General features: G+C 41.3%; 1 protein-coding gene across 3 annotated transcripts in view; it reads right to left on the reverse strand.

The window, feature by feature from the left end:
* The window catches only part of pawr (PRKC, apoptosis, WT1, regulator), a 66,860-nt gene that overhangs the window by 9,868 nt on the left and 41,020 nt on the right, over positions 1–15,972 (reverse strand). For all 3 annotated transcript variants that reach the window (XM_080291885.1, XM_080291887.1, XM_080291886.1), the window contains exons 3-4: positions 10,093–10,221; positions 3,357–3,391 (exon numbers count right to left, since the gene is read on the reverse strand). In XM_080291885.1, the coding sequence (XP_080148011.1) occupies positions 3,357–3,391; positions 10,093–10,221 (164 nt within the window). The remainder of the gene's footprint in view (positions 1–3,356; positions 3,392–10,092; positions 10,222–15,972) is intronic.

Consider the following 15,972-nt stretch of genomic DNA (forward strand, 5'->3'; position numbering starts at 1 on the left):
CAATATTTAAAAAAAAAAAAAAGTAATAGTAACCAGACAAGATCGGCTTTCTTGTTTTTGTTTTTCCTTTTGGCATGTTTAGTACATATCTGAAAGTAATAAGGCTGTAGTCTCAGCGCTCACTGGCTGGCAGGTCTAAAAACAGCAGTCTTGAGTTTTCTGCATAAGGATGTCCTCCCAACTTTTCCTACAATGTTCTTGTTTTTGAGTCTAAACATATCAGAATAATTCCACTATGTTTGGTCCAATTGTTTCATAGGTACCAGTGCATCCAACAACATGATATTGCTGGATGATATTGGGAGATTTCTCAGGATATGAGGCTTTTTAGCATTTTCTTTAAATAGTTCTTGTGCTGGGGCCGGGAGTTGATATAGTTCCATCTAAATGAAAAAAAATAAAAAGAGGGTGACACAACATCTGCTACAAGGGTAGCAGATGTTTCTGACTGCAAAGCCTTTCTTGCAAGGGCAACTGCTGACCTGCCTCCATTGCTACCAGGCTGCATTTTGCAGACTGGTGTGAAGTGAAGTCCAGGGAGCAGTTGAACTGATTTCCTCGGGAGATCTCCAAAGTAGCCACGGTGTAAGCAAAAGAGATATGGACCAAATAAACCAAAGTCTACCCTACATAATCCTCTCCCAGTTCACAAAGAAGTCCTTGAGGGTTTTACTTCCTCTAGATAGATCAAAGATTATTTTGGCATGAACTGGAACTGAATAAAGGTACAACAAAAACAGGTCTCATGACATAAATGGCTTAAAATCCTGCTCATGCATATAAATTCTTCTTTCCTCTATTGAAGCAGCAGTGCCATTTCTCATACACACGCACAGGCAGTATTTTTGTGTACCTTGACATTTACAGAACAAGCATCTTATTTTCCTTCATTCTCCCAGAGCCAACATTGCAGCGGCCAGCGCTTTTGATCAAGAGGAGTCCTTGAAATGCTCTTGCTGACGCTCGTCTGCAAGATAAAGGTGACTTCATTTGTCTCTCTCATTGTGGCTCTTCAAGGCAACTTTATCAGCGTGAGTGCACACGAGCACACAGGCGCGGATATTGTGCAATTCGTGCCTTTGCTATGATGTCCCGGAAAAAAGATCCACGAGAGTCACACACAATCATCGCAAATACACGGACTCCCCAAGATGCACAGTGGGTGTTGAATCCAAGCCTAAACATCCAAAGCCTCTTCACTAAATATCACACCGTGGCACTTTAGCACCCCACAGGCTGAGGTCTGGGGGAGTTAGAGAGAGAGGCTAAGCCAATCGCACATTCTTGTGAGCCTCAGCAGGTGGGAAGGAGAAAGCACAGACAAGAGCACCAATAACAGCAACAGTCACAGGTATAATAACATCTCCCCACAAACAAAAGTGTCAATGTGTGGAATGAGTCAAAACTTCACTGGAGGCAACAGCACACTGGATTCAGTCGTCTGTTTAATGCTCTCATTACTTTAAAGCAAGACAGTATAAAGCCAGCTTCCATGCAGAGCTGCTTTGAGCTGCTAGTTTACAGATGCAGTCACTCCTCAGTCATCTCAGTGGCTGCTGGGTTTACAGGCAGGCAGAGGCAGCTTGGTTGTGCTTTGGTTTCTAAATCTTCAATCTTTCAGGTCCCCTGCTTATGTAGTTTCATTCTTTTCCCCCCTTTGGAAAGACAGCACTTTAGACAGTGAAGATTTGTCACCACCAGAGTACTGCCCCTCATTCATAACACACAGCACCTGGAGCAGACCTGCCCTGCCAGACAGGATTTTTGTCAGTTTATGAAACACAAGTCAAAAGCATGGTCCCAACTGACCTGAATCATCGTCTTCTGTGGAGATTTTTCCACTGAAAACTCTTAGTGACTGATAGTGTTTTAGTTTTGCAACTCAAAAAAAGTTACTTAGTTTTTCTCTTTTATGCTTAAATGTAAACACATTTCCATTTTTCTTTTAGTTGCACCCAAATAAAATAAAACCCCTGGTGCATTCAGACTGCTCTGTGTTTCTCTCCGACTTCTCAGCAGGTGGGTGCATACCAGAGGGAGGCATTTGTGTCACTCCACAAGTTAATTTTAGCAAACACAGCCTTGACCTGGTGGCTGTTTCTCACATTATTTTCATAGATGTGTGTCAGCTGCAAAAGGGCTCTGATTCAAATTCGGAAGAAGCATCTGGAAGCTCCAAAAACACTGACGAGGAAAGATAATGCTAGTTTTTGGATTTTAGACAGTAAAAGGTAAAATCATTACATTTAAAATGTAGATGCATGGTAGGTTAGAATGCTCTGACGTGCATTTTTTGTTATATTGTTTATCTTAGTAGGCAAATTAATATGATAAATGAGATGCAGCTAATTGGATTGCAAATCAGATTTAAATTTAGTGTCATGTTACTATGAGTTTTTAAAAAGAAAAAACCAAATGGTCTGAGAGGGAAGTAAATCAGAGCGCCACATGTGTTTTTAAATTGTTCATTCAGCCATCTTGTGTTGCCCAGCCCACCTGGTGGGTTATCCGTAGCGGAACAGCTGAGTGTCCAAGTGAGGCTAACCCAGCTGATGAGAGCAGCAGCCATAATTACATGGCCAGATTGAATGTCAGCTGGTGAACCTGACTGTCAGGGTTGGCCACAACCGCTCACTTTAGTTGCAAATAATGAAAAATAAATGCATGGCGGACTCACGCTGAGGGACGTCAACTCTAAATGATACAATTTTCTGTGATGTACTTCATTATCATGGAAAATGAAGGGAAAATGCATCGTTTCAAGAGCCCCTCCCTTAAAAGAATACTAATTTTGATGACCTGTTTAGAAAGAACATCAAAAACCAGTAAGATGAATGAAAACTCAAAGTAGAGCTATTCCCAGGAGGTTTCAGTCCAAACTGAAACTGAAAGAGTTTTTTTAGGCTGTTTGAGAAGGAAAGGTTGAAAGCCATTTATTAAATGCCAAAGCAAACTTGACCAAACAGCACCTCTCATTTTAGAACCAAAACCTTTCAAAGCAAATCATTTACTCTGAGCACTCCCTGCCAGCCACAGCAGGGAAGTGATGGCCCGGACAAAGTGTCCAGGGTCCAGATGGTGTCCTGTCAACCAGAGTTCAAACGCATCATCTTTCTTGAACCATAATAGCAAGACAGTAGCAGCACTGAAGAGCAGGAAAAACAAACAAACAACAACAACAGTGACACATGAGGAAAAAGGCCCTCGGACTATTTCGGAGGAAATCTGCTCTCGTAATTAATTACTCAAACTGCTCTTTCTCATCCTGGCCTTTGGTGCTTCCCTTGACATATCACTAGTGATGTTATGGCAGATAAACTCCACTCTCAGTCGGGGTTAGAAAATATGAGCCTCACCTCTTGTAGCGGCCGCTTCCAGATCTTGGAGTCTCCTGAAACAAACAAACAAAGGAAAGATAAATGCTGCTAGTCCAAAAACTATAACTCAAGAGTTGCTTTAAGAAAAGAAGTTGACTTTTCTACAGTAATAATGATTTCAGAGAGAAACGGCAAGACATCTGGGTGATTTTGGTGTCATCATTATGCTTTGTTCATCTGCCTTTGGGTTGTATTGGTTCACCAAAAGAAAAAAAGGCATCTACAGGATGAGAGAAATTTATCAGGGGCGGCATTTATAGAAAGCCTTTAGGTTGTCTGTGAACCTTTGTGAATTGCAACTGCAGAGCTGATATATAGATAGGCTTTGTTGCATTTAATAGTTCAGGAGGAGCCCCATAGCCCCAAGAGGTGGAAGGCAATCTCATTTTTGGAACATGTAGTTGTATATTTATCTTATTGCTTCAATTATTGTGTGATCTAAAGGTTGTTTAGATCTTTGCAGCAGTGATGCTCCCCATAAAAAACGCTTTTGGTAAAGAAGCGATTCCCTGGAAAAAATGAAGTGTGTGTGAGATGAATACACATCTCCTCTTTCCTAAGGTCCTGTGCAGTGAAGGGTCCCGTATTTGATTGAGGAGCCTTGGCTTTGCTGCAATCTATCAGTCAGAGCTCGGCTTTTGTCTGACTCTCAGCATACAGCAGCCTCTGTGCCTCACTGACAAATCATCCATTACCTGTGGATGAAATCCCTCAACTTATCTCTTCCCTGGATCGATTTACAAAGATAGAAAAGAGTAAGAGGGCAAAATGTAGCAACAATCGGCCTTTAACTAAATAAAAGCACATCTTAGCATGAGGCCTGGTTGAAGTGGCACCTGGAATTAAGAGCAAATTAAAATAGGAGGTTGTCTTTTTGTAGGATTGTGTGTAAGCCAACAGCAGCCACAGCTGCTCCTAAAAGGCCAAGTCTACAGTAGCTGTTTGATCTTCTTCCTTCTTCATTAATAGTTGACTCTAAGGCAGACAGATGCTATTCTACTGCTGTACCTTCTAACTATAATACACAAGCCTCAGAAAACAGTGTTATAGAAAGTTTAGTTTAACTTCATTTTTTATACTTCTGTTTGATCTGAATATGGTCAGAAGACAAATTATCCATCGCTGTTTATGGAGCTATAATCGCCATTATTCTTTACTTCAACTCTGGAAAAACCATTTATTTTTCTGTCAGCCAAGCGCGCGCACGCACGCACACACACACACACACACACACACACACACACACACACACACACACACACACCTAAATGTAAATGTGAGTTTACACTCTGACTTCCAAACTCTAGATGTCCACAATATGCAACCCTCCTAGAAACAGTTTGATGGTGTCCAACGAATGTTGATTTTAGTAAAGAACATTTGCTTTTCCATTTTCCTAGAAATTCAGCTCATCCGATCCGGCGATGCGGCACGAGTTTCATACATCAGGTCCGCTGGCATACAAATAAACTCTACACTGTACCAGGGCACATCTGGGTTAGAGAAAAAGCGAGACCATGTGACATCACTCCTGCAGTTTGTTGAAGAGCAGCAAACACACAGGGTAATGCAGTCTCAGGTGTGGCTTTTCAAAACTCGATGCAGGTGACACCCTCTGTAACTTTGTAGTGATTAATGCAAAGCATGCCAAAGCGACACCTTATTGAATGGCCCGAGTAAAGAAAAAATAAAAGAAATTGTGGCAGCTGCCAATGGTATCGCTCAGACTCCTCAGACACACCTATGGCATCAGTTTCAAAATCCTACGTCACCTTGTTATCGCACTCACAAAACTTCAGGAAATGTGACCTCTGACCTCAAGGTTAAGGTCAGTGAGAGTCGAACTCGTCCAAATGTTTTTTAGTAGATACGTCTATGGTATCAATTTAAGGCTCCTACGTGGCCTCCTTCTCAAGTTATCCCATTCACAAGTTTAGGCGTGTACAAGAAGATGAACCCAGGAATGACGACACTTTTAGTGAGACCCTGCGAGCCTTATCAGTATGAATATGAGGTTTGAATTTCATTTTTTGCAGAGAGCTATAGGTTATAAATATATTAAACTGTTTTGCTTGTTGCTTTTTTTTTTTTTTTTTTAAATCATTTGCTCTTTTGTCAGAACCTTGCACTGCTTCGCGATCCTGCACCACAGTCTAAGTACTCCAGACAGCTTTAGTCAGTAACACAGAGGGAACAAGTTATTTATTTCTACCAATATTCTTCTTTATGCCTGCTATAGTAGAAAATAAATAAATATCTTCCGTCTTTTTGGTGGATGATCAACAAGTTTGGTAAACATATTCAATTTAAATGTCACCATTAATTATCTGCAAGAATATGAATATTTAATGAGTAATCACAGCAGTGCGGGAGATGATCAGATTAAAATAACAGTACATTACAATAACACGACTCCAGGACCTTTAATACTGTTGGTAAGTTTTACTCTGTGATGTTGGAATAAAGGGTTGCTTTTAAAATTAAACTTTAATCATGTATAGTATTTCTGCACTGATGCAGTATTTGTCTTTGACTTTACCGCAACCACACCGAGCATTGTGAACCACCTGCTTGGGATACGAGTCTGCAAGACAGTGTAAATGTACAACTACTTCACTGCGCACAACACAAGCCTGTGTAACTTTATTTAGAATGTTCAAGCACCAGCGTCAGCTCCTACAACCCACATCGCAACGCTTACCAAGAATACACCGAGACAAACATCTACAGTAGAAATGAGCATTTTATCACTAGAATCGAGCACTCTACTTATTTCTGTGCTTTTGTAATCTGCTCCTTCTCCACAACACTCAACACCAGTTGGAATTTGTGATGAAACGCATTCAAAAGTCTTGGTTTGGACATTTATGAGCTGCTGTGGTCACAGATTTATGTTTTGGCAGCTCATTAAATTCAAAAGAAAAAAGAAAAAAGAAAATGAGAACATTTCTCAAGGATCAGCATCTCTGCCCATGAAAAGCTGATCTCTGGCATTCCAGCCAGTCGCCAAACAGCGCAGGGCTCAGTCGGTTTCTCTGCACAAAGCTGATAAAAATCACAATTTTACTTGGGGCATTCAATAAATCTGACAGAGAGAGAGAGGGAGAGAGATGCTCAAATAAGATGCATGATTGGCATTTTAAGGGATCCTGAGTAAACAGCAGCAAGTACTCAATGTGTTGAGATATTTGCAGGTTCTGGCTGCAATTACAAGCTAACATTTTTTATCTTACCGCTCTATTGTTATACTCAAGCTGTTTTGCAGTCCTCTCACACATTTTATTAAGATGCTAACCACACCTGGCTGTCTGGGTCTTTGATGCCAGCTGAAGAAATAGATGTCAAAATGCCAACCTGGAACATAAATTGAAGGCTGGAGATGAAAACAAGGCTAACCTATAAGCAGCGCTGTAAACAGTAGCAGAAAGTCATGTTAACCTCTTGTCCTCCCTTTCAGATTCCTAAAAGACCTTTTCTTACCCCATAAAGTGCCTGAATTAGAAGTTAAATTTAAGGATCTTTCAAATTTAACTCCCCCATAGTTGTTGCTGGGAGCTTGCCTGTCAGAGATAAGCACTGGTGGTTGGCCCATATAGCCATAATCTTGAACAAACAAAGGTGTGAATGTTATCAAATACTATTTTAGGCTCTACAGTGAATTGCACTTTGCTGCTAACACAGCTCCTGCTGGAAACGCCATGTGACGGGTTGTGAACACTTCCCTGCTGCTCAGACATGATGCTCTGCATCAGCACTGCTTCTTGGTGTTGAAAGGTGATAATGAAAAATGCAAATGTGGTCCTTAAAGAGTGCTGGATGGAGATTGCCGGGGATATGCTTTCTCCAGGTAAAAGAGAGAGAGAGAAAGTGAGAGAGAGCTGAACTTGTCTGCCGTGAACCTGGCTCCTTAATAAAAGCAGAGGATCCAGAGGAATGTTCCACGTGGTTCTGGGCTGCTAGATCACTAGAACAGGTTTCCTTGTAGGACCTGCATACCAGAGGGAGGTAAGCCCTGATAACAAGGAGCACTTGCCTGCACTGGGTCTCTCTGATTATCATACTTATCAGATACATGTGCAGGAGAAGAACCGTGTGGGTCTGAGCTCTAATGCACACACAGTGAACACATCTCAGACTAATTTAAATGCATCATGGGTCCCTTTTATAAACAGAGGCATTGCTGAATTTGAAACATCTGAGCATCTCGAGCAGCAAAGAAATACAGCTTGTTTTGGTTGGTATATGCTCTGAGACCTGGGAAGGCAGTTAGCAGCAAAACAGCTCTGAACAGAAGGTGAACGGAGCTTCTTTTCAAAGCTTTTTGTCCACATATCTTGAAACAAGCTAAGAGGCCTGGCCTGATGTTGTATATCATCATGGAACTGACACAGAATTTGATCAATGGCGCCCAAGGGGAACGGCACTATTTTATTTTATTTTTTTTAAAACATGCTCCATCTTTGCAGATGTCTAACTGACAGCTCTGCTATAAATCTGCTGATCGAATTGTATCCCTCCTGTTGTTTTTCCTCCAAGTCTGACTTCTTCTGAACAAGCTGGCACCGGAGCCCCATGAGAATAGAAATATCAATTTTAGATGAGTGACAGTGAGACATCTAATGGTTAGTTCCTGCATAGCCACATCTGCTCTGAGTTAGAGCTAATACGGAGATGGTGAGATTAGATTCAGCCCATGCATGATCGGGCATATTCTGCTCCAAATTATAAACCGAGGGTCCTCCCCTCTACAAAACTGGATGCGTGGCAAAGAGCTGATTCTACTGAACTCCCTGCTGTTTGTTTACATGTAGAACACTTTATGTAAACAGTCGAATCCTTTTTATTATTATTTTTTTTATTGAGGCCACATCTCAGCAGGTGCTGTCACAGTCTTCCTGTTAGTGTGGTTGTTTGTGTACATATTTCATGCACAAGCCTTTGCTTCGCGTAAATAGCCTCAGACAGTTCCAGCCCAAAACAAAATAAGCCTGCTGATGCATAACAGCCAATCCATCTGGAATGCGTCTCCTCGCTACATCCACACGAGCTGTCACACAGCGGCAGAGCCATTAGATATTCCTATTTATTTTTTATTTCGTTCAAAAGCCGATTATCATGTCAGTCAGATGATTTTCGTACAGGATGTCTGAGTCGTCGGTACACAGCTGGATGCTTTCATATCCTCTCTGCACTCGAGGTTATATTGAAAATCAATGCATGTCCATTAGAAGAGAGTTTGAAATTACATACACTGGAATATGAACTACTGTTCTGGTGAAAGACAGAAGTCAAATTACCAATGTGCCATTATTTATTAAGGCTCTGTTTTTACTCGTTCATTTACATCCTCATTGTACAGAACACCTGCTGGACTCAGACAAAGACCAGACGGCCTCTGCAAGAGCTCACTTCTATTAAATAAACACAGATTCACTTGCCAAGATTAAAAGATTCAGTTTGTAGACATCAACAGTGTCAGGTTCACACTCTCAAGAACCAGACGCCTTCTACACAAACCAGATTCTGAAATTTGATGAATGTGGCCCTTCACTTTGTTGGCCCGAGCTCCACTGTGCTAACGCTAAGCGGTGGCGGGATGTGATGATCCTGTTGCGTTTCCACTCACGTTCAGGACAAAAGCTAATCATTATCAGTTATCTTTTATTTTTGTTTAGTCTATAAAATAGCGCTCTACAAGTATTCACAGGCCAAGATAAAGTCTATACACTGCTATTTTTTCCCTGGACACTCAAAGATATTTAATTTTGCGCAAATGGAAAAGTAAAAAGGTGCACGATTAGGAAGGATTCCAGCCATACTAACCAAAAATCTCACAGATTTAACTTGGCCATGTAAGTCATCCTCTTGGTCAGCGCTGTACCACTTCCTGGGTGGTACACTTTTAACCACTTGAAGTTCAGTGATGTGTGCTGGATCTGCTCCGGTGTTTCAATCCAATGCCTCTAACTTATTTCAGAGGAAAACAAACCGTCAGGGAGGCACAGCTACTGGGAAGAGCTAGTTTTAAGCAAAGACTGTGGTCTAAACTGTTTGTGCCAGTTCTTCCTTCCTCTAGTGTTGCAGGGTGTTAACAGCAGGACTGTGAGCTCTTCTGCTGAAAATTCATTGATTTTCTGGGAGGCCCAGTTCTCATTACAGTGCTCCCTGACCTGAAAGTCAGGCTGGTTTGACACAGAAGATGTTTGTCTCTCTAAAGTCCAAGTGCAACTGGTCTGAACAGGACTTCCAGAGAAAACAGCAGGAGCACAATAAAGAGGGGACTGATTTCCAAAAAAAAGAACTTTCTGATTACACCTTGCATCTCAAGTGTTTAAAAAAAAAAAAAGAAGAAAAAAGAAAAGAAAAAGAAAAAAAGAAGTTAATTAGACCACTAAAAAACCCAGACTTATGAGGAACTGTTGCACCAGCTGCTTTGTTTGTTACATTTTGCCTTTAACCTCTTTTTCCATTGATGATGAAACACCATGACACCTTTGTGTTTTGCAGCTTTTTTGCACAAACTAAGCATTCCCCGTGCCTCCCTGAGCTCTGAGTGTCTCCGTTTGGCCGCACTGATGTTACAATATGTAAGATACTCTGCTCAAAGACATAACAAGTGGAAAAAATGCTGGCTGTACTCTGTGGACATCCTGTGCTGAGGCTGATTTGCAAAATAAAAAAACAAAACTCCTTTTTATGTCATGTCACTTCTTACCAGTAAGTAGCCAGTGGCAGGGTCAGCTGTCATCGACTCATTCTGAAACGTGTTGGCCTGAACCAGCTCCTCCTCCTCCTCCCTCCTGTCCTTCTCTCCGCCATCATCATCATCCAGCTCATCCAGGCTCTGTGATAAGGTGATGACAGATGAAATTAGGAAGTGAAGTGGACACAAACTATGTTTACATGCGCCATCTGTGTCAAGGTTGGTAAATTAAAGAAAACTTCATGCACACAGATCTAACATTGGTCCCATTTTACCAAATTTGCATCATATAAACAACTTCCTTGTTGGTTGCATAACCGTATATCGCACGAGGGTTGAGGAATGAGGAATCATTTGTGCATTTGTGTTTTCAACAGGCAGCTTGTCAGCAGCCAAACCTCTTCTCTAAGCCAAGGTATGTTTTTGTTTTTTTTTTTTTTTAAACAGTATACAGATGATAAATATATTGTTTTATCTAAGCATCTTAACAGTGAGAGACAAAAACAACAGCTTCAAGTGTTCACCACACTCTAAATATTCACCCAAGAGAGATGCATGTGAGAACAAATCTCCTATAAAGCCAAATCAGGCCTTAACTTGTCCAAAAACAAAATGCTGAGTGACACACCGCAGGACAGCCTCCTGATGTTGGCCTTGTCGACTCACATTATTTGCTGTGTGTCAGCAAATAAAATGGCATTTACAGGTTTACTTGTTTTTTCTGAAGCAAAATTGGGGACAAACATAAGCAGAGAGTCAATTATTGGTGTCAGCATCAACTGTTAGCCACAGGTGTAGGTATCAGACCAGAACTTCACAACTGGTGCATCCCTGGTGCATTCACTAGTAGCAGGTGGGCGTCTTTTGTCCTGCCTCTGCTTGTTGCACAACAGAAGCTCCCTCACATTAATCCAGTAGTTTGAAGTGAACCATTTCCAGCTGTGTGCAGCATGTGCAAACTGAAAAGTTCAGAAAATGACTGACCTAATTATCACAATAATGTCAAGAATTCCTCTGTGAAAAAGGCTTTGGGACAGATTCTGTCTGACTTTTTATTAGTTTGTATAAAAATATGCTCAGCTTGTTACTTTTTATACAATCTGCTTCTATGAATTCTTTATTCTCATCTGAAACTTTGTTTACTCTTCAAGATAAGTGTACAGTCAAACCAACCCCACCCTCCAGTGCTTAACGGGTTGCTAGAGTCAGTCCCCCAGACAAATCCAACAGTAACTTCCTCATTTTATTGCATTTGAGTGCACTGACAGATGCGTGGTGACAAGCAAGGTCATTCCCACAGTAACAGCAATATTGACCTCTGGCTCAACACAACCAGGGTCTCCTCTTAATCCTCTTCAGACATGGTCACATTCACTTCCAGGAATCCCCCAGGAGCTACAGCTCAAACACTACCCTAATGCCAGATGGACTCTAGTACGGCAACAGGAAAACAGTCTGCACTCGACCTTTCACCTCTTGAGGACAAGTCAGGGGGGGATTTTTAACCACTGGAATGTCCCTTGAAAACACAATAAAAGACACAATATAAACATACGGAGTGCAAACATCCCTTTGACAGAGGCTAGCAGCTTTCATAATCAAAGCAGAGAGCTTTCGAATAGTCTCGGAAAACCAACTTTACTTCTGATTAGAGCTGGGCGATATGAGATTTTTTCATATCACGATATGTTTTTTTCATTTCAGGCGATAACGATATCTATCACGATATAAGCCAAATAACTATATTTGTAAGATTTAAATGTGCCGTTGCTCACAAGTAAAATGTGAAATAATCAGCAGCTTGTTTTTATTTAAATATTTATTTCCCATAATAAGTTCAACAGGGTAGATGTACTTAAGGAACATGAGACTTTTTCAGATAAATAAAGGCAAATATTGCAAACTACACAAAAGGCAGCCGCTAAAGCGTTTAAGTTTCAAAATAGAACAAACGAAACAGACTAAATTGTCAATTCCACTTAGAAACAAAATATTAATTCTAAAAATAAATCTTAGTTTGTTTTACAGAAGAACAGACAAAACTGACTAACTTTTGTCAATATCAAATAAACTGAGAACTAAAAGGAAATTCTCAATCTCTCCTTGTTGTATAGCTGAGCTTTTCAAACAGTTTTAACAGTTACTTTAGTCTGACAAAAGCCGAATGACGAATTAGCGCTTCCAGTCAGAGACTGAGGCTACGTCCACACGTACACGGGTATTTTTGAAAACGGAGATTTTCCATTTTCGTTTTAAAAAATAATCCCGTCCACACATAAAGGCAGAAATGAAGGAAAACGCTGCTATGAACATGCCAAAGCAGCAGGTGGAGCTAGATTCCTAACCGTGCAGAAATGTTGGCCAATCAGAAGTCTAGAAGCCTCGGTGGGAAAAAGTAAACAAAGCTGGGGCATAGAAGCAGAACCGAGTCGTATGTGTGGAGGGACAGTAACTGTGTGTATATGTAAGCATTTAAACACTGCAGAGAGTAGAATTAACAGTATTGTAGAAATTCATTTCACCGAAACAATAACGTGGCGCACAGTGTGACGCATGCACCAGTTTATTGTATTTCCAGACTTGCTTTCGGCACAATTTACAGTGCACGCTACTCTGTTTTTTGTCAGACTTGAAATAGCCGAAATACCTTCACACTACGGAACTTCTATGGCTCTTCCGTTCGACAATCTCTCCGGCATTGCAACCATCATCTGTTTTCTCTTCGGTCACGCTCGGTTGATTTTTCTAGTCGGCACACTCATTTCCTCCATTACGCGCTGGCTCCATTACCCGCTGGCTGTTTCCCAAACAAACACACGTGCGGCTTGGCGCTTGTGCTGTACGTAACAAGTCACGCGACGTGACGCTGCGGCTGTGATTGGTTCGGCTCTGCGCTGCTTAATTTGGATTGGCTGACCTTTTTTTTTTTTTTTTTTTTTTAAGAGGACAAGAGCGGCGAGGTCTATCGCGATAGCTTAATTTCTCTATCGAGTAAAAGTTATATCGCGATACATATCGTTATCGTTCTATCGCCCAGCTCTACTTCTGATAATCTTAATTTTTTATTTTTATCTTAAAATATCTGCACAGCCCAAACTTCACACTGAGATGGAGTACGACAGAGTTACTGGGTTCATCTGTCAGGAGCGGCGGAGATGCATTGCACAAACACATCTCAACACTGACGGCCGGATCGTGACACGAGACAGAACGGGGGCCAAACTCCCAGAGGGGACAATGCAAACCAGGCTTTCCTGTTTTACACCGCAGGGTGAACAAAAGATGGCTGCCCAGCAGACCCTTCATCGGTAAAAATAGCCTTACAAGGTTAAAGAGGAATGCAGTCATTTGCAAGGCTTTTCCTGCCAAACTGTTTATCAGTTGTCCTTGGGGGAAATGCCAGTTCCTTTTGAGTCTCACTCAGAGCTTAATGCTAGCACTCTCCTCCACCTCACCGGTGCTCTCATCATCTCCCACACAGACACCTATGGAGGTATCCCACGATGGGGCATAATTAGGAGATTAAGAGCAATGAAATATGGAAAATGCCATAAAACAGAGTTCTGTCTGTGTCAACGCAGAGTGGATTGCGCAATGACTAACCACTCTGCTATGCACAAACTTTCCTAAAATGTGGAGTTGGGAATCTCAAAGTTTGTTTTGGAAAGAGATGGAGCCCACTTTGCTCTCTAGTATTCCAAATTGCTGTGCTTCTTTTTATTTCAGCTAAAGGAAAAGGGTATCTGTGCGAGTCCATATAAGGGGTGTTTCTGCTCCTGACATCATCATAGTGTTTATTTTTCTGGCCAGTTTCTTACCTTGGGCCAGCTGGGCAAAGCACTGAAAGTGCTGAAGGATGAGCGTCCAGGGCATTGACTGAATGCCTTGAGCAATGTATTTGCATTTCAACATTACACATAATTTCTTCAGCCCAAATAGTGTCACAGAAGTAATGCAATGTTCTGTAGCACCACTGTAGGGGCCTCGAGAGTCCCCCTCTGAAACGCATCACTCTCCACAAGTTTGTACATACAAGGACACACTTATAGCAGCCACTGTTGGCCTATTCTTTGCATATTTTAAAAACACTTTATATTTCTCTGTATACAAATGATATAATCTGGCGTGCATTTACCATTTTGCAGACAATTTTGTGCACACTTCACTGAGGCTAAAGTTCATTTATAACATAATCTAAATAAGTTAAGAAATTAAGAAGTGAAGAGCAAAGACACGTGTCCTCCCCCAAACAGTTTTGGAGAGTCGAGTGAATGCTGCCCAGCTGGGACCGATTATCTGCGGGAGAAGCACTTTTTACACAATACTAAACCCTAATTAAGATTAATTAAAAATACACTGAATGTTCTAAGATCATTAAATGTTGAGCCAAAATTTAAATGTACCAAAAGTCAAGGCACATACAGTAAACAGAGGTATCAGTTTGTGTACTGATGATATTAAAAAGATCATTACAAACTTCAGTGTTAGAGGACATCTCTCCAGAATCCTCTCTGCTTCCTGTTTACAACAGGACCAAGTGTCAGGGCGTGTTTACTTAAGAAAAGCACATATCCTGCTCCGCTTCAGCCTCCAGGCCTCTGACCGTCACTCTCCACATGAAGAATAAAAGAAGCTACATCTGGAGCAGAGCTTCACGGTCTACTGGAATGTGTGTTGTGGTTGGAAAGTTTCTCCGCAGGGAGGAAAATGATCACTCATCTATTCTGAAACTCCATCTCTGGCAGCAACAATGCAAAGGCTACAGTCTTTGTCTGCAGAACAGCAGGCTGTGTGCTTTACTTCCCTGCTCTTTAGCTTTTAAATGTTGGTCAAAGGGATGCTGTGTGATGGGAGAGGTGATGGGTTCCCAAACTAAAGTGGCTACTTTCAAATCTACTTAAGACATATTAAGATAAATGTCTTATTTTAAAATGCACAAAAAATAAAGCCTCAAACTGAGATCATTTTAGTTGGTTGAACACATGATTCAAGTTTCAAACCAAGTGTCCACAAAAAGCTGCTCAGCAACAGCTCAGCAGAGGTAGCTACAGCTGCAGTGACTTCCATGGCAAACAATCTGTACAAACTCACAATCTGTATTCAAGGGAGAAATGTGTACAGTGTGTCACTCGTCCCGTCTTCCTCCCCTTAGCCCCCCATGGCTGTTCTTCCCTGAGCCTGGTTCTGCTGGAGGTTTCATCCTGTTAAAAGGGAGTTCTCCCTTCCCACTGTCGCAAACTTCATAAAGGGGGTTGTTTGATTGTTGGGGGTTCTCTGTAGCATTGTAGGGTCTTTATTTTACAATAAAAAACACCTTGAGACAAAGATAACCCAAGAAAATTTTTAAAAAAAAGCAGTTTTTAAATGATGATTTCATTGATTGAGGAAAAAAAGATAGATATGTGGATTAGTCAAATTCCTGACCTGAATCCAATTGAGATGCTGTGGCATGACCTTAAAAGGGTGGTTCATGCTCGAAAACCTTCCAATGTGGCTGAATTACAACAGGTCTACAAAGATGAGTGAACCACAATTTCTCCACAGTGCCGTAATGAGACTTTTTGCGAGTTATCACAAACACTTGATTGGAGTTGTTGCTGCTAAAAGGGTGGACCAACCAGTTATCAGGTTTGGGTTCAATCACTAGTCCACAAAGGGCAATGTTGGTTTGGATTTTTTCCCCTTTAGTAATAAACACCTTCAATAAGAAACTTCACTTTGTGTTTTTACTTATCTTTGTCTAATATTTAAATTAGTTTGATCTGAAACAAACTGTTCATCCAGACGTAGCACAAAACGCTACGTCCGGATGAACAGAATCAACTTTTGGAGACTGCACCACAAAATGTCTGAGCTGCAGGAGGGCCTGGATAGGAGGGTCCCAGGATGACC

Source organism: Astatotilapia calliptera, chromosome 17, assembly GCF_964374335.1.
Source record: "Astatotilapia calliptera chromosome 17, fAstCal68.1, whole genome shotgun sequence".
Taxonomy (NCBI): domain Eukaryota; kingdom Metazoa; phylum Chordata; class Actinopteri; order Cichliformes; family Cichlidae; genus Astatotilapia; species Astatotilapia calliptera.